A 19,018-nucleotide genomic window follows, 5' to 3' on the forward strand; every position below is an offset into this window, starting at 1 on the left:
CTACTTCAGGTTACTTTATGAGTTCCTGCCCTGACTTGCCTCAACGGTGTACTAGAAATACAAGCCAAATAAACCCTTTCTTCTTCTTCTTCTTCTTCTTCTTCTTCTTCTTCTTCTTCTTCTTCTTCCTCCTCCTCCTCCTCCTCCTCCTCCTCCTCCTCCTCCTCCTCCTCCTCCTCCTCCTCCTCCTCAGCTGATTCTGGTCAAAGTGTTTTACCACAGGAACAGAAGAAACTCAGAATAACTATGTAAGCATTACCCGTAAGAAAGCTGAACTGGCCGGGCGGTGGTGGCGCACGCCTTTAATCCCAGCACTCGGGAGGCAGAGCCAGGTGGACCTCTGTGAGTTCGAGGCCAGCCTGGTCTACAGAGTGAGATCCAGGAAAGGCACAAAGCTACACAGAGAAACCCTGTCTCGGAAAAAAAAAAAAAAAAAAAAAGAAAGCTGAACTGGTAACCTAGGCCATACCACCTGAGCACACCCACTCCCCTCTCGTCTCAGAAGCTATGCAGGAGTGCAGCACCCCTTGGGGGTGGAAGACATATACTCTCTAGAAAACAACAAAATGAAACAATCAATGAGCAAAACCAAAGTGGGGGACCAAACCCCCAAGTATACTTATAAATTTCAACGGGGCTTTAGGAATACTTAGAAATAGTAAAAAGGAAAATCAACAGATTAATAATCCAACTTTATCTAATTACAATTAGAGAGCATCCAACCACACAATTAAAGAAAATATACACTATTTCCAAAAGAATACGGAAGACTCACCAAACAGACTAAGTAATAAGCCATAAATGAGTCTACTGCAAGCTATCAGGGACCAAGTAAGAACAACAGATGTTACATTTCCTAAACTTATTTGACCATAAATCTTTCAAGCAAAAGGTATCTCCAGTCCTACTGTTCTCAGGACACTGCGACGAAAGCTCCATTCATTGATTCTTAACATTCCTTCCTACTTTTCCTTCAAAGTATAACAAAATACAGGAGTCAATAAAAATGTCCTTTCCTTGATCAGCAGCCAGAATTATTCACTCTGCTGAAGGACAAGCAAAAGTCCTACAACAAGACTAGCCTGACATACTAGGAAATGGCTGGGAGGCCAGAATGGCTGAAACAGCACAAAGAAAAAAAGTGGTATGATACAAAAGTCACAAAGTTAAACTGAGATCACAGCACACAAGACCTTGTATCTTAGTAAGTTTTACTGTGATTTTCAGAAAATATTACCTGATTTCGTTCTAATTCTTTGTAAAGGTTAAATACATTAGTTGTGGAGTCCACAATATTTCAAAACATTAGCCACCTACCCTGCTTCCTCTGCTGCATGACCCTTGTCCACAGTCTCTGCAGTGACAACAGCTGATGAAAAATTAAGACCCCAGCTGTGTTAAAATAACCACAAACTTGTGGAAATAAACCCCCTATTAAGCTCATACAAACACCTTATTATCACAAATTGTACTACTAGTTGTAAAATGTTACTGTGGTGGTATTTTACTTGTACTGAAATGTGATTTTAATTGTATGTTAATAAATAAAGTTGCCTGGGGGTCAGAGCTATTAGAGCCATAGCAAGTGCATGGCGGTGGTGGCGCACGCCTTTAAGGACCTGGAGGGCGGTACATACAGGCAGTGACGAGGCAGTCACGTGTTTGGGTTTACAACCAATGAGAAGGCAGAACAGCTAGAGTATATAAAGACATACACACAGGAAGTAGGTCCTTTTCGGAGAGCTCTCTTGACTCAAGAGGATCGCTGAAGCAGGAGGGGTGAGGCTCTTAGCTCTGACCTCTTGGCTTTCTTCTCTGAATCGGCTCTGTGTTTCTTATTTAATAAGAATCTAAGCCGGGCGGTGGTGGCGCACGCCTTTAATCCCAGCACTCGAGAGGCAGAGACAGGCGGATCTCTGCGAGTTCGAGGTCAGCCTGGTCTACAGAGCGAGATCCAGGAAAGGCGCAAAGCTACACAGAGAAACCTTGTCTCGAGAAAAAAAAAAAAAAAAAAAAAAAAAAAAATCTACATCTACATGTTACCACAAGTTGTAAACTCCCGGAATATACCCAAGACTTAAATTGTAAAAATTCTTGTCTTATATAACCCACACACTTGTGTCTTTTATTTTAAAAGGGGGCTACTCCCTCTGTTTGGGGTCACGGTGTCAGAACCCAACCTACCCATGGCCCTAACTAGTTAGAAGTCCTGGTACCCGCAGTGATGGAATAAAGTTGCCTCTGCTTATCTACCTTTGGTGGCCTCGTCCTCCATATCTGTGCAACTCTCAGACCCAACATAATGCATTTCTTACATGTATGAGTGCTTTGCCTGCAAGTATGTATGTGTGCCACACGCATACCTGGCACTCACGGAAACTGTTTTTTTGTTTGTTTTTTCAAGACAGGGTTTCCCTGTATAGTCCTGCCTGTCCTGGAACTCACTCTGTAGACCAGGCTGGCCTCGAACTCACAGAGATCCACCTGCCTCTGCCTCCCAAGTGCTGGGATTAACGGTGTGCGCCACCACTGTCCTGCATGTGATTTACATTTTTTAGAGGTCTCTCTGCTTCATCCATGTGAAGAAAAATAGAAACTGGGCAACCAGTAAGAAGCTGACAGTGATATAAGAGAACACTAAGACCAGAGCAGCTTAGACCAGAATTACATGCATTTGCCAAAGAAAAGTGCCCAGGCAAATCTACATGAACTATGTTGATTGGTTTGGTTTTATATATATACTTTACTTATTTTTTATGTATGTTAGTGTTTGCCTGAATGTATGTCTGGCACCACATTTGTACAGTGTCTGTGGAGGCCAGAAGTCGGCATCAGATCCCCTGGGACTGTGTGAGCTGCCATATGAATGCTGGGAACTGAAACTAGGTCTTCTGGAAGAATAGCCAATGTTCTTAACCACTGAGCCATGGTTCCCAACTGTTGTTTTGTATTTAATGGTACTTAGGATTGAATCCAAGGCCTCACACATGCTAGGTAAGCATTCTACTACTGAAATGCATCCTTAATTGTGTTAATGACGACAGAGCATTTTCTTTGCTTAGAGACAAGTTGTCTCCATACTTGCCTTATCACAGCCTCCTCGTGTTAAAAATGTTGTAAGGTTCAGACATTGACGCTCTTTTTTTCTAATCATCTTCATTCCAGTGGTGCTTTATCCTTATCCAGACAGACACTCAACTTTATCACCAATAATTCCCAACTGCGCATAGTGGTAGTGGCACACACCGTTAATCCCAGCACTTGGGAGGCAGAGGCAGGAGGATCTCTGCGAGTTCAAGGCCAGCCTGGTCTACAGAGCTAGTTTCTGGACACAAGATAGCCAGGGCTACACAGAGAAAATCTGTTTCAAAATACTAAAAACACAACTGTACACCTTCCCTTCAACTCAGGCTTATATTATACTACTGGACTGGACAGCAACTATCTCAAACAAACCAAAATTGAGTTCCTAACCTTCTTTCTCCAAATGTGTGCCCCTCTTAAATGTCTTCCTATTCGGGATGCTAGAACTCCGTTACTGAAACAGATCAGTGATAAACCTTAAGATGCCCATGACCCATCTTTTTCTCAAGAGCATTCTCTTAAAGTATGTCAACCAATCCCAATTCTTCCTTCAAATTATATCCACACACCTGGGGCTGGGTTTAGTGGCATAACCTCCTCTTTGAAAACAGAAAAAGACACACAAAATGTAACCAGAGAGCTGAGGATGTAACAGTTGGTAGACTGGTTGCCTAGCAAGCAGAAAGCCCTGGGCAAGATCCCAAGCACCATATAAACTGTAAACTGGAGGTGGTGGTGCCTGTAATCCCAGCATGGGGAGGAAGGCGGTGTTCCAAGGTCATCTTCTGCTACACAGTGAGTGTAAGACCAGCTGGAGTTATGTAAGACCCCACTTTTTAAAAAAAGTATAAAATTGTGTTAGTCTCAATCCAAAATCTAGAGCTCATCTTTAAAAATCAATTACATGTTTAACTGAACTGGTAAGACTGCTTTCCTATCAATCTCATCCTCAGCACCACATAAACAAGTGTGGACATGAGAGGATTGTAAGTTCAAAGTCATCCTCGGCTACACAGGCAGGGGAAGACTAGTTGGGCTAAATGAGACCCTGTCTAAAAACACGGGGAGGTTGGGAGTTAGAAATGGCTTCGATGGTGGGGGTACTTGCTGCCAAACCTGAACTCAGAGTGCAAGGAGGCAACCAACTCCTTCAAGTTGTCACCAGACCCCAAGTTCTCTGTGCTGCTAAAAAGTTTAATTGCTTGTCAATATTTACCTGAATGACATTCGGCAAGTATGGAATGCTTTCATAGCCTCTCTCACCTTTGATATTTTGTAATTCAAGATATTTACTTTATAATTATAAAGATACTTTTAAAAACATTTACTTTACAATCATAAAGATGACAGTCAGGGCTGCAGAGAAACGCTGTCTCAAGAAAGATTAGATTAGATTAATAGATAAGATAGATAGATAGATGGATGGATGGATGGATGGATGGATGGATACATGCTTACTGATTCCAAATAGCTGAAACTTCCAAGCTCATATTTTTCATAAAATGAAGTCTCCTCCACGTCTGTTTCTCAGCTATAAAATGGCAGGATGGGAGTGATCAAAGGCCCAACTGTCTCAACTGTCCTATACCTAGTAATAAGACTAGTTGAAAGTTTTAACATAGAAGCATGTTTTATAAGCCATAAATGATATAAGAGTAAGTTAGGTGCCCACAATATACTACAGAAATATTTGAAATGGAACAGAGACATTTCAGTGTCGGCGGCACCTAGCTCACCAAAGCTCTCTAGCCCTAACATTAAATTTTACTTTTATGTCAAACCGGCTCTTCCACTTACTTGTTACACCTTAAACAAGTTACTCAATCTCTCTGAGTCATATCTATAAATGGAAATAGCAACTTGGTAGAATAATGTTGTAGGTTAGAGATTATACACATATACATGTAGTGTACGTGTGAAATAAATCTAATGAAGGATGCTTTAAAGATTACTTCATTATTTTTAATTTCCCATGAAGGCCAGGAGTGGAATTCGCTGGATCCAGAGTTACAGGCGGTTGTGAGCCACCTAGTGTAGGTGCTGGGAATCCGAATCTGGTCCCCTGGAAGAGCAGTACACAACCGTCATCACCAAACTCTCTCTCCAGCTCAGGATTTATTTTAATATGTATATGTATGTGCCTTTGTGAGTTTAAGCACACTCCTGAACTGGAATAGTAAGTAGTTGTGAACCACCCAATATAGGAACTAATTCTGTCCCCTCTTTAAGAGCAGTATGAGATGCCAGGTTTCGGTGACAGAGCACACCCTTAATCCTAGCAGGCAGGGCGACACAGAGAAACCTTGCATCCAGACGGGAGGGGGTTGGGGGGGGGTGGGGGGGGGGTGGGGGGGGGGGTGGGGGGTGGGGGGGGGGTGTGAACCATCTTCCCTGCCCCATGAAAACTTCTTTTAAAGATTTATTTTTAGCCGGGCGGTGGTGGCGCACGCCTTTAATCCCAGCACTCGGAGGCAGAACCAGGCAGATCTCTGTGAGTTCGAGGCCATGAGCACGCCAGTGCCCACGGAGACCAGAAGACACTGGATCCCCAGAAACTAAAGTTACAGATGGTTATGCGCCATCATGTAGATGCTATGACTCAAATCCAGGTCCTCTGGAAAAGCAACAAATGTTCTTAACTGTCAATCCCTCTCTTCAACCCCGAAAGGATGTTTTCATTTTTATTTTGCTGTCACTTACATCTTCTTCAAACAGACCAAACTGCAGAAGCAGATAAATACACACTACACCACTGAAGTAGAAAAGACTGTTTACTTAGAAACTGCATGTGAAAGGGGAAGAAGGAGAGGGAGAAAGAACTAGCAATAACCAAGCAATAACAGGAGTTTGCCTATTCATTTTGTTCTTTTTTGCCTGCTTTTCTCTAAGGCAAAATAATACGACAAAATGAAAAAAAAAAAATCATCTAGGTGGTGGTGTACGCCTTTAATCCCAGCATTAGGGAGGCAGAGGCAGGAGGGTCTCTGAGTTTGAGGCTTGTGGGGGACCAGCTCCCACTTTTTCCCAGGGTACTCTTGAGGAGGGAGAAGTGAGAAATTAATTAGATAGAAGGATAGAGGGAAGAGAGACAGATAGAAACACAGGATAGCTCGGGAGGGCCTGGACCCTAATCCACTGGCCCCTTCTGTCTCTTCTAAAGGGCTATTTATAGGAATGCCAAGGGGTGGAGCAAAGACCTCCCCCTAGGACAGCCAAGTGCCAACCCTTCCAATCATCTAGTAACCACACACGTGGTCAACTCTAGTCAGCTCTGTTGGGTAAAGCAAGCTCAGATCTCACTAGGAACCTTTGTGGGCCTCCACAGAGGCTACCCTGGCCTACAGAGTGAGTTCCAGGACAGCCAAAGCTACTCTGTCTTGAAAAAAAAAGAAAAAAGAAAAGAAAAGAAAAAGAAAACACAGAAAATAAAAAGACCAACAGTACTGTCTTAGGGTACTATTGCTATGATGGAACACCACCACCAAAAGCAACTTGGAGTTGATTGGCTTACATATCCTCAATTATGACTGTGGTCCACTGAGAGAAGCCAAGGCAGGAACTCAAGCAGGGCAGGAATTGATAGAGGCCATAGAGGGGTGCTGCTTACTGACTTTCTCCCCATGACTTGCTCAGCCTGCTACCTTATAGAATTTAGGACTATCAGTCCAGGAATGGCACCACCCACATTAAAACTGCCCTATGTTTTTTGCCTACAGCCAAGTCTTAGAGAGGCATTTCTCAATTGAGGTTCCCATCTTTCCAAGGACTCTAGCCTGGGTCAAGTTGGCATTAAACTAGCCAGCACTGGAGCAGGCTTTCTTGGACCAACAGCCCCCAAATCATGACATGGAGACTTATTGTTAATTATGAATGCTTGGCCTTAGCTTAGGCTTTTTTCTAGCTAGCTCTTTTTCTAACTTAAATTAGCACATTTCTAATAATCTAAGTTCTGCCCTGAGGCTCGTTTACCTCATCTATGTACTGTCTATCTTGCTTTCCTGCTTCCCCTTTTCACTCTGCCCAGCAGCCCCTCCTCTGCCTAGCTATTGGCAGTTCAGCTTTATTAGACCAATCAGTGCCTTAGGCAGGCAAGGTGAAAACAGTAACACATCTTTATGCAACACAAACAAGAGCAACACACCTTTACATAGTTAAACAATTATTCTGCAACACATCTTTACACAGTTAAATAATTATTCTATTCCACAACATAGCACAAATACAAGCATGTAGAACAACAAACTCTCATGCAATTCTGATGTGCAAATTTGCTTCAGAAGGTTCTAGTAAAACAGTATGACTACATCATAGCCTAGTAATTCTCTCAATTCCATAACCAGGAAAGTCACAAATACATCCACCCAAAACAAATATAAAAGATAAAAACATATACAGCAGAAAAACTACTTAAAAATGAAATGCCCACCAGTAATAGAATGGATAAAACAAGGCATATTCACTTACTGCAGTAATGAGAATGAATTTATCTCACAAAAGCCAAGTTAAGCAGAAGAATTTCAATGAAGTACATCAGTGTTGGAGCCTTCATGAAGACCCAGCTGACCTTCTGTCCTTCTCCTGGGTATTATCCTGACTTGGGTCTAATCTTCATCCTGTGGTGGCCTTCAGATGGCTCAAGCTCACCAGGCCCCCATTGAGGCCCCTGCTACCTCTTTTGGTAGCAGACTCTCTTTCTCCACCCTCAAAGACAAGAAGAGTTCGCCTCCTGAGTTGAAGCAGGCTCAGGACTTGGGGTGGGAGTGCTCAGGTTGAGTATGAAATGAGGCTATCTGCTTGTGACTCACTGACCACTTAGAGCCTCCTTGTCCTCTCTCCCTGGACTTGTGACCTCACCCTTGTGGCATCCTCATTACCATCCTGGGAAGGCCTTCCCTCCCTTAGAACACCACCTGCCACTGCCACTGGGCTGTTTCTGTCATGCCCAGGGCACGGTAAGGACAAGGACTCACTAGGGGAGCAGTGTCCAAAGCTGGATTTGAAGCTGCTTTCTGGCTGATAGTCATGTCCCAAGAGCCAAGACACTAGATGGACTAGAGGGCTGGCTATGCTCTTCCCATGTCTGCTAGAGCTGTACTACCATACTGGGAGCCCCATCATCGGAGCTGGGCCCTGGGCCAGCAAGGTCAATGGTGTTTACTTGCAGAACAGGGCCCCAGCAGAACAGTAAGGTGAACCCCACTTGTTTCTAGCCCAGGCAGTCCTTGTGCTAATGACAGAACTCCTTAGACCCAAAGTATGAGGAATCCATCAGAACAGTTGGTGCCAGGGCAGAGCATGGGTCTAGTGTGAGGAACCCATCAGAGCAGCTGGTGCCAGCATGGAGCAAGCAGATGGGTGTATTCCAGATTGCTGGAACGGGCCCTGTGCAACCTGCCTCACCCCTGGTCCACTGGCTCCTTTGTAAGGGGCTCCCAGTCAGGAAATAAAGTTTCAAGTCAAAAAAAAAAAAAAAGAAACTCAATGAACATGCTATAAGAATGTAAGGAGCATAGGTAAACTAATGTTTCATGTGCTGGATGCAGGTTAGAGGAGTGGGTGTGTTTGAGAACACTCACCTAGCGATATACCATTCTATTTTTCTTCACATATGTCACACACTTGGGGGAGGTGTTTGAGACAAGGTCTCACTGTGTAGCTGATTGTTCTGGAACTCCCTCTGTGGACCAGGGGGTGAGGCAGGCTGCACAGGGCCCTTTCCAGCAATCTGGAATACACCCATCTGCTCCATGCTGGCACCAGCTGCTCTGATGGGTTCCTCACACCACCCAGGCTGGCCTCAAACACAGAGATCCACCTGCCTCTGCTTCCCAGAGTGCGCCACCATGCCCAGTCAACTTTTTTTACATTTAACATTAAACCGGTCCACAACTGCTATCGAGAGTTCTAATTCTTTCCTTCCCCCTTCATTATGCTCGAGCCCCTGGCCAGTCCTCTGTCATTTTCACTGCTCTTTAGAACTGACACATGAGTATCTCTCTGAACACATCTATTGCCAATACTCACTACTTGCTAATTACCCACTCTATTAGTTACTTTTCTTGTTACTGTGACAAAATACCTTACAAGAACAATTTAAAGAGTTTATTTTAGCTCACAGTTGTGCGGACACTTTATCAGAGCCAGGAAAGCTGGAGGCAGGAGCTGGAGGCAGCTGCTCACATTCCATCCCCATCAGAAGGCAGAGAGCAATAGCAGGCACTTGGCACTCTCCCTTTCATGCTGCACAGAACTCCAGCATGGGGCAGCCCACATTTAGGGAGGCTCTTCCCACTTCAAGGAACCCACCCTAGGTAATCTTTCAAGGACATGCCCAAAGGCTTGTCTCTTCAGTGAGTCTAGATCCTGTCAAGTTGACAATCAACGTTAAATATCACATCTATTATACACCAAGCACTTTTAACACTCATTTGTGTAGAGGCTTGCTGAGAATCGATGTAAAAACCTGTGTGTCAGGCCACTGACCTGGCTCAGCAGGGAAAGGTACAGCCAAATTTGTCAACTTGAGTTTGGTTCCCAGGACACACATGGTAGAAAGAAAGAACTCCCACAAGTTGACCTCTGCTCTCCCCACATGCCTACACACATGCACACACCTGTATACAAACTAAATGAAATGCAATAATTAAATTAAAAAACTATGCTAGGTTATTTGCAGTATCAAAAAATAATAAAAGGACTTCCTAGCTTTAAGGAGTCAATAACCTTATCCATAATAATAAGAGAAAAGTACAAAGACACACCCTTGGCGCTACAGGGACACAAACTTACCAAACAAGGCAAGGCATAAAGCAGACCTCTGCGAGGTGTGAACACCCCTAAAGGATGAGCAGGAACTATCCTGTTAAGGACATTTCCACAGAGGGAGCAGTCTGAGCAAAAGGCACAGAGATAAGAAACAGCATGCTATATTTCAGGAAACAATGAACAGCTGCTAAACGTTGCTTGAGGCTAGTAACACCAAGATGGGCCAGAATGGGGCGAGCTGTCAAGACAGGGAAAGAAGAGGAGGAGTGAAAAGACTTCAACCTCCTCCAAAAGACACCATGGATGTGCGAGGACATGATCAAAGGAAGTGATTATTCCGGAAGCAATGTAGAGGTGGGATTAAAGGACAAGGCTAGACAAGAAGAAGTCTAGCTAGTAGAAAATGTTGACTGTCCCGACAGCAGCTGTAAGACACAAGACAAGAAAGCAACTGCTATACCCAGATGGGTGTGGATCCCAGTGCTCAGAAGACAGAGGCAGGAGAACCCTGTGAAGCTTCTGGACTAGCCTGGTCTACACAGTAAGTTCTAAGACAATGAGGACTACAAAAAGAACCTGTCTCAAATGGGGGGGAGTTGGGGGGAGAGCCACACCTTACCGGAAGAAAAACTATATACAAAATACTGTTGCCTTTAATCCCAGCACTTGGAAGGCAGAGGCAGAGGGATCTCTGAGTTCCAGGCCAGCCTGGTCTACCAGGCAGCCAGAAATACAGAGAAACCCTATCTTGAAAAACCAAATCAGGCCGGGCGGTGGTGGCGCACGCCTTTAATCCCAGCACTTGGGAGGCAGAGGCAGGCGGATCTCTGTGAGTTCGAGGCCAGCCTGGACTACCAAGTGAGTTCCAGGAAAGGTGCAAAGCTACACAGAGAAACCCTGTCTGGGGGAAAAAAAAAAGAAAAACCAAATCAAAAAATAAGAACAATAAAATAAAATAAATGCCAGTCACACTAACTACCTATTAACCTACCCTAGAGTAAGCAGATTTTCTTTTTATAAAGGGCCAAATAGTAAAATTTCAGCTTTAGTTCCACATACAATCTTACTCTAGTTTGTTTTAAGACAGGGTCTCTGTGCAGCCCTGACTTTCCAGGAACTCAATATGTAAACCAGGCTGGCCTAGGACTCACAGAGATCTAACTGCCTCTGCCACACCTGGCTCTCTTCTTTTTGTTTTTTAAGCAATCACTTAAAAGATAAAACATCCAGCTCCAGTAGGGATTCAATCCCTTTAGCCTCAGAGGGCACTTGCACTCACAGACACACAGATAATTAAATATAATAAAAATGAATCTTTTTAAAAATACAATTTAGCTAATGAACTTTTTTTTTTAAGGTTTACAGGGGTGCATGTGGGATGTGAGCCATAGTTAGTTTGCTGGTCCTTGTTGGTAAGGAAATGAGGATTAACCTTCCTATGAGATTAGGTTTCCTAAAATGATACCTGCACCGTATTAATACCCTACTCGAAAATCTCCATAGGTGCTCCATGCCAAACAAGTACAATCCCTATAGTGCCTAACATGCACAAGCATCTCCAGCTCCAATCCACTATCCCAGGCTTTCAAACTGAACCCTAAGACCTGACTACATACACCGACCTGCTTCTGCACATGTGTGCTGCTTCCCAACCCAGTGTTCTTTCCTTCTGCTCCTGACTTGACTAAATATTCTTCCTTCAGAACACATTCAAATCTTACCTCTGCATAACTCCACCCTCCTCAGAATTTCTAAATACACTATCTCAATTTAACAGATATTTAGTTGATGCTCTGAGTTATAATGTACTTCAAACAAACGCGAAATTCATGGAAGGCAGGCATCAGTTTACACCCCTCAGTCAATGGATTTTACAACATATAACAAACTGTAAATAAGATAAAAGACACATGTGTATGAATGTATGTGATAAGTGGACAACTTTTTTTTTTGTCTAAAATAGCTAGTTAACTGAAGCCCATGTGGTTTTACTCTTCTCTCAATAACTGAATACTTTCATTCTATATGTACAACCTGACTACTAGACAAGACACAAAATGACAATCAACAAACACATATTTCCTCAGTTCTTTTGGTTTGTTTCTTTTGTTTTTTGAGACAAGGTTTCTCTGCATAACCTTGGCTATCCTGCAACTCAATCTGTAGACCAGAGATCGGCCTGCCTCGGCCTCTCAAGTGGGATTAAATTCTTCAGTTCTTTTTTTTTGGTTTTTCAAGACAGGCTTTCTCTGTCTAACAACAGTCCTGGTTGCTCTGGAACTCTAGACTAGGCCAGCCTCAAACTCACTGAGATCTGCCTGCCTCGGCCTCAGCCTCGATCTCCTGAGTGCTGGAATTAAAGGCGTTTGCCGCTACCGCGGCCACCCCACCCCACCCACCACCACCCACCCCCACCCAGTAAACTTCTCAGTTGGTTATGGACTAGCTGACTAGAGAAACAACAGCAGAGTACAGATAAAACCTCCCAACGGGTAGGTCATTATTTCAGCATCGGGACACTAGCTTAACACTACAGGTTCAAGTTATCAGACCAACCGTACATTACATACCTATAATTTTGCTTCATTTGTTTTTAGGATACAAACTAAGCTTTTAAAACTAAACTGTTTTAAGTTTTCCCTTAATTTCCTCACTATTAGTCAAATTTAAAAAGTCTCATACCCCTCAAAAAAAAAATCATACATCTGAATTCCAGTAAGGTATTATGCAGTCCACCCAAATTTTAGAAAAGAATAGAATTAGCTATATCAACACTTCTAAGGAAATAGTCCAGGTTTATTTACTACTACTAAGTATCTATAATCAGGATTTTTTTGAACCAGATTAAAGGCTACATCCTGTGTTTTGAACACTAAGGAATTCTAAAACCAAGTGTCAACTGTGTCCAATTTTACTACCCATATAAATGTTTAACAATCTAAAAATTTTTCTCCAGAATATTTGCCCAGATTCTAATGTAAGCTACAACAAAAGTTTAAAACATTTGTAACAAATGTAAACTGGGCGGTGGTGCACACCGTAAATCCCAGAATTTGGGAAGCAGAGGCAGGCAGATCTCTGTGAATTTGAGGCCAGCCTGGTCTGCAGAACTCAGCTCGGGCTACACGGAGAAACCCTGTCTGGAAAAACAGAAGTATAGAAAAGCCACAATGAATAAATGCCAAAGATAGCCATAATATGAAAAATGTGACTTTCTAATTCTCCAAAACATACTGGAGTGTGTGGGGGGGGGCACTTATTTATAAGCCTGCTGTTTAACAATGAATAATATTAATAGTGCATTGATTTAAAAAGGGCACACTCAGGAGGAGCCAGAGATCCCAAGGCTTGTTCGATTCCTGTTTTACCACTCTCCTAGTCTTGGGTGCAGCACTAAATCTCTCTGTTTCCCCATATACTGACACAAGAATAGCTTAACTGACATTTTCAGGTTGTGAGAACTGATTAAAAGTATGAAGTACTTCGGGATCATGAAGGGAACCACACTGTAGGGGCATCAAATGTCATACATACTTATCTAATGCAAAAACTACAGCTACCTGTTAGCAGGAGCTCCAAACCCAAGTGCAATTCTTTTGTGTCTTAGTAGGGAGAATCCCCTGTGAACCAGTAAGGTGCATGCACTTTCAGAAGCTGGTTGAACAATCTCAAAGAAAACCACTGCCTTTCAAACTTTCCCAAAAAAAAAAAAAAAAAATCGTGTCACTATCCAACCCTAGTACTCGAAAAAGACAACATGAAGTTCAGGGCCAGTTGTTGATAAACCTATATAGACTAGAGACCAGAAGTCATCACGGAGGAACTTTTCTTTGTTACCATACCAGAAAATGTGACCCCTGAAAATCATCTCAAAAGGCAATCCTCATTGAGAGTTGTGTACTAAAGGGAAAACGGCCCTAGCCTTTTCTTACCTAAAAAACTCCACATGGTTTTTTGTTTTGCTTTTTTTTTTAAGAGAGTGCAGACAAGAAGGCAGAATTCTCTCAAAACGTAAGCTAACCGGACAGGTCGTCCAGCACTCGGTGCTGAGCGCCGGGTACTGAAGAGGTTGCTGGGGGGGAAAAGTGCTGATGCCATCTCCAGCTGCCCCTGGATGACAGTTAACAATGCAAACACTGACAAAAGAGCTAGGAGGCCACCCAGAGCCCCTGCCTGGCAGCACCTCTGCCCGAGCCTCCACATACAAAGCGACAAATCCCCTAGAGGCCCTGGGCTGACAGCTCTTCCCAGCGAGACCGAGAGTGGCAACATGAAGTGGGGGAGAAAAGTACTGCTTGTCACTCCTTGCAGGGGCGCGGGGTGCCTCGAGGGTGAGGGCAAAGGCTGCGGTCCTCTCGGCCGGCCCCTGGCACGAGGACCGCACCGGCTCCGTCCTTCCCCGCGGCTAGCGGCCGTCCTCCGGAGCCCCGCAGCCCGCGCTCGCCCCGGCCGGGACCCGGCTCGACCCGGCTCGCCCCGGGCTTCGGCTCGGCGCGGCCCGGCAACTCCTCGCCCAACTCCGCGGGCGCCAGGCGGCCGGCCCGAGCGCCGGGATGGAGGAGGCGGCGGCGCGGCCCGGCCCGCTCCCTCCGGCACGCGGTCCGCGCCCGCCGCCCGCCGCCCTCCGCCCGCGTCCCCGCCCGCCCGGCTCGGCCACCCGACCCGACCCGACCCGGCCCGGCCCGGCTCCCTACCTGAGGCGGTGTACCAGCTCCCGGCGTGGCTGGCTTCCCGGCAGACCACTCGGTTGGACATCTTGGTGCCTGTGCCGCCTATGGTGCACGAGGATGAATGAGGAGGAGGCGGCGGCGGCGGCGGCGGCGGCAGCAGCGGCGGCGGCGGCGGCTCCGCGAGGGGACGAGACGCCGCGGGCCCAGCCCAGGAGGAGGCGGCCGCGGGGAGGGGACCGGCCCGGCCCAGGAGGAGGAGGAGGAGGAGGAGGAGGAGGAGGAGAGGGAGGAAGAGGAGGAGATGGCAGCCGGGGCGGGCGGCGGGAACGATCAGCACAAACTCCGCCGGCCGCCGGAAGATAAGGCCCACGGCGGCTTCGCCCGAGCCGCCCGGCCGCGGAGTCGCCGCCGCCGCCGCCGCCGCCGCCGACGACGACGACGACAACGCCGCCGCCGCCGCTGCTGCTGCGGCCCTGACCGGGCTGCTTCCGCGAGCCGCCCCCCGGCCCGCCCCGCCGCGCGCGGCCTTGCGAGCCTCCCCGCTGACCCCACCCCCGTGACTCCGCGCCCTCCCCCACCCGCCCCGCCCCGCCCCGCCCCGCCCCCACCGCCAGGCCCCCGCCCGCCGGCCGCGCGCCCGCTCGGCCCCGCCCCGCGCCCTCCCCACCCCCCCGCCCCGCCCGCCGTGCGGCGCGCTCAACGGCGGAAGCGGGGTCGGGCGGCCGCGGGCGAGGTGGCGGCGATCGGTGCCACCACCGCCACCACTACCACCACCATCATCTTCATCATCCCCCACCACCCCACCCGCACCCCGCCGCCAACCCCCTCCCTACAGCCCGGGGCCGGGGCCGGGGCCTGAACCCGGGGAAGGCAGAACCCGGGAAGCCCACGCGTCCTTACTCTCCGCTCTACCGGGGCCGGCCCACTGAGCATGCCCAGCGCCGCGGCCGGGCCCTCCGAGGAGGCTCAGCGTGCACGCTCCGCTCTCCGGGGTTTAGCGCCAGCAGAGCTTGGGGAGGGGGGGGAGGGAAGGAGGCAGGGCGCGGGGCGCAGGACGCAGCCGCGAGGCGGGGAGAACCCCTTCCCTCCCTCCCCCCCCCCCCCCCCACCCAACCCCACCCCCGGCCTCCGCCTGGCTTGTCCCCGCGCGCCGCCGGCTCAGCATGCACACGCGGTCGCTGCCCGCCGGAGTCCAGTCGGGGTTCCCCCACCCCCACCCACCCCCGGCCACGGGGCGTCGTTGGTGGATTCCCACCCTCGGGGGTGTCGCCCGGGAATGCAAGTTCCAGGGCCGCGCTGGGAAGTTTCATTTGTAGGAACCGGGAGCGCGGCGGAGCGTACCGGGGAGGGGAGGCTGTAAGAATGCAGCCTTCGCTTCCCAGGCTCGTTCCCTCCCTCCTAATAGTGGCTTTGACACAGTTATGTTTACTAATTGTATCTTAGCTGTAACTGCAGTGTGGCAAAGATTGTCTCCGTTACTTCCTACTGTGTAAAATGGGGCGGGGGGGGTGACATTCGGCAAGGAGGGGTACCTGGGATTATGATGAATTAATGCTTGCGAAGAGCCGGACATGGTATAAGGCGTACTACAAATGTCACCCTTCACTTACCTTATTAAATCCCAGTATTCCACTAAGGGTCGTCAGCAAAGAATTCCAAGTTGGGTAGAATCAAACATGGAAGTGGTTTTGGCTTTGAAGTGCAGGATTCCAAAACTAGAAAGTGTAATAGTTGCCCATCTCCCAGAAAATATTTGGGGCCCAAATCATACAACGGGTATATCTTAGTTTCACATAAAACTAGATCCAAAGTAGATGTTTAGCTGCCTAATACCCAAATGCGGTGTTCCTTAACGCCATAACAATATACTTTTTGTTTGGTTGAGTGTTTTTGCCAAGTTCTCAAGTATTATGAGGATAGCTCTGTGGTTAATTTCAGTGACGAAAAAATAGAAGGTAGATTGCTTCTTTCTCCAAGAGCTTGTGTCGCTTATCAAACTTAGCAAAGACCACACTGACAAATAAAATGCAAGTTCTTGGGCTGAAGAAATGGCTCAGAAGTTTTAAAAAAAATGTACTGCTGTTGCAGTGGACCTAAGTTGAGTCACAGCACCCACATTGGACAGCTCCAGGGTGATCTGATGCCCTCTTCTGGCCTCCACAGGCACCTACGATTACGTGCACATACCCCACACCAATATGTAATTAAATGTTTTTAAAGATCTCTAGAATGCTTTCAAGTATAAATTTTGTTGATGGTCGTTTTTGCTCTTTTGGGGGCCCTGCCACCCGGCTCCCAAATAAATCACACACGGAGGCTTATTCTTAATTATAAACGCTTGACCTTAGCTTGGCTTGTTTCTTACCAGCTTTTCTTAACTTATATTTATCCCATCTACCTTTTGCCTCTGGACTTTTTCCTTTTCTTACTTCTGTAATCTTACTTTCACTCTTACTCTGTGGCTGGCTGGGTGGCTGGGTGGCTGTCCCCTAGCATCCCCCTCTCTTTGTTCTCTTGCTCTTTCTTCTTTCTTCCTCCCAGATTTCTCCTTCTATTCATTCTCTCTGCCTGCCAGCCCCACCTATCCTCTCTCCTGCCTCGCTACTAGCCGCTGTTCATCTCTTTACTAGACCATCAGGTGTTTTAGACAGGCACAGTAACACACTTCACAGAGTTAAACAAATGCAACATAAAAGAATGCAACACATCTTTGCATCATTAAACAAATGTTCCACAGCACAAACAAATGTAACACACCTTAAAATAATATTCTACAACAGACAATTTCTCTTCTAAGACCAAGTTTCACTATGTAACCCCGACTGGCCTGGATGGAACACCCAGTGTAAACCTGGCTGTCCTCAGAGATCCACCTGCCTCTGCCTTTGGAGGGACAAATGGCAAGTCAAGTGCCACCACAGCAGCTGTTTTGATACAGATCTTCCTATATACCCGACTGGCATAGACCTGAGTATGCACACCAGGCTGGCCTTGAACTTGCTGGGAACCCACATGCCTCTACTTCCCTAGTTCTGGGAGTACAAGCACACTCAGCTTATAGCCTCTTGAAAGAAGTCAGTTGAACCTATTCACTTCCACCTCCCTCAAATACTAACTTCATACTCAAGAAGTTTATTACAAATATTATATAATTTTCATTTTTATTTATATTTTAATACATAGTTATCAACAATTTCAGTTATGTACACTAGTGATTTGGGTTATGACATTCTATAAATGTTATTCATAGTAGAGGGCAATGAGAAAGTTAATACTCCATATGAAGCACAGAATAGAAACACCGTCCCAGAACCTAACACTAGTGCAGATAGCTTCCAAAACAGTATTTCTGGTCTTTGCTGTAGTAACCTAGAAACAGCAACAGTACCCATCATTAGAACACTTGTATTTGGCCGGGCGGTGGTGGTACACACCTTCAATCCTAGCGCTCAGGAGGCAGAGGCAGGCAGATCTCTGTGAGTTAGAGGCCAACCTGGTCTACAGAGTGAGTTCCAGGAAAGGCTCCAAAGCTACACAGAGAAACTCTATCTCGAAAAAACAAAACAAAGACGTGTATTTGTTTTGTTTTGAGACAGGGTCTTTCTAGCCCTGGCTGTTCTGCACCCCTGAGATCTGCCTGCCTCTACCTTCCAATGTTGGGATTAAAGGCATTTGTCACTCCACCCAGCTGGCTCACCTTTAAGACAAGGTCTCTCACCCCAACTAGAGTTTACTTGCTTAGACCAGATGGACCAGGCAAGCTCCTAGGAGCCTCCTCTGCCGCCTCAGCCTTAGGATTATAGGAGACACTGTCATTTTACATGATGTGGAGTATCTCAACTCAGACCTTCATGCTTCCACAGCAAGCAATTTACAGACTGAGCCATCTCCCCAACCCAGTAAGTTTATTTTTAATCTTTGTAGCACATGTGGATGTGGGTGCCTGCAGAGTCCAGAAGCTTCAGATCCTACGTGGGTGCTGGGAATCAAACCCAGATCCTCTGAGTGCTCTTAACTGCTGAGTCATCTCTCCAGACCCTGGATCTGCAGATACAAATGGAAACTACACTTCTACATTAGTCATAATGAAATTCTTTAATTGCAGCACTCAGGGCAGAGGCAGAAGGATCTCTGTGAGTTTGAGGCCAATCAGGTCTACATAGTGAGTTCCAGGATAGCCAAAGCTATGTAGAGACCTTATCTCAAAAAGGAAAAAAAGTGAATGAATTGGTAATGTAGCTCTGGTAGGCCTTGAACTCACACGGATCCACCTGCCTCTGCCTCCCAGTGCTGGGATTAAAAGAATGCACCACAGTGCATGGCCATTAAGGAGAATTACAAAAGGTATCGTATTAACATTACCTTCGCATAGGCTTTTAACCTAAAGACGAGATTAATATGCTTCCAGTACAGGGTTTCTCAACTTTAATACTAGTCTTGGCTTGAACTAGGTGACTAAGAGGGAATGATGGGCACATGGACTGTCCTGTGCCTTCTCA

At 46.6% G+C, this 19,018-nt stretch overlaps 1 protein-coding gene across 3 annotated transcripts in view; it reads right to left on the reverse strand.

The window, feature by feature from the left end:
- Positions 1–15,546, reverse strand: part of Memo1 (mediator of cell motility 1) — a 114,790-nt gene extending 99,244 nt beyond the window's left edge. The window contains exons 1-2 of one of the 3 annotated variants that reach the window (XM_052746246.1): positions 15,420–15,546; positions 14,544–14,621 (exon numbers count right to left, since the gene is read on the reverse strand). In XM_052746246.1, coding sequence (XP_052602206.1) covers positions 14,544–14,604 — 61 coding nt within the window. In that variant the 5' untranslated portion in view covers positions 14,605–14,621; positions 15,420–15,546. Of the gene's footprint in view, positions 1–14,543; positions 14,974–15,419 lie in introns of those variants that run through there. The other 2 variants (XM_052746250.1, XM_052746247.1) reach the window with 2 other exon arrangements.
- Between the last annotated feature and the right edge of the window lie 3,472 nt (positions 15,547–19,018).

Source organism: Peromyscus californicus, unplaced genomic scaffold (genome assembly GCF_007827085.1).
Source record: "Peromyscus californicus insignis strain IS unplaced genomic scaffold, ASM782708v3 Scaffold_1__1_contigs__length_55948999, whole genome shotgun sequence".
Taxonomy (NCBI): Eukaryota; Metazoa; Chordata; class Mammalia; order Rodentia; family Cricetidae; genus Peromyscus; species Peromyscus californicus.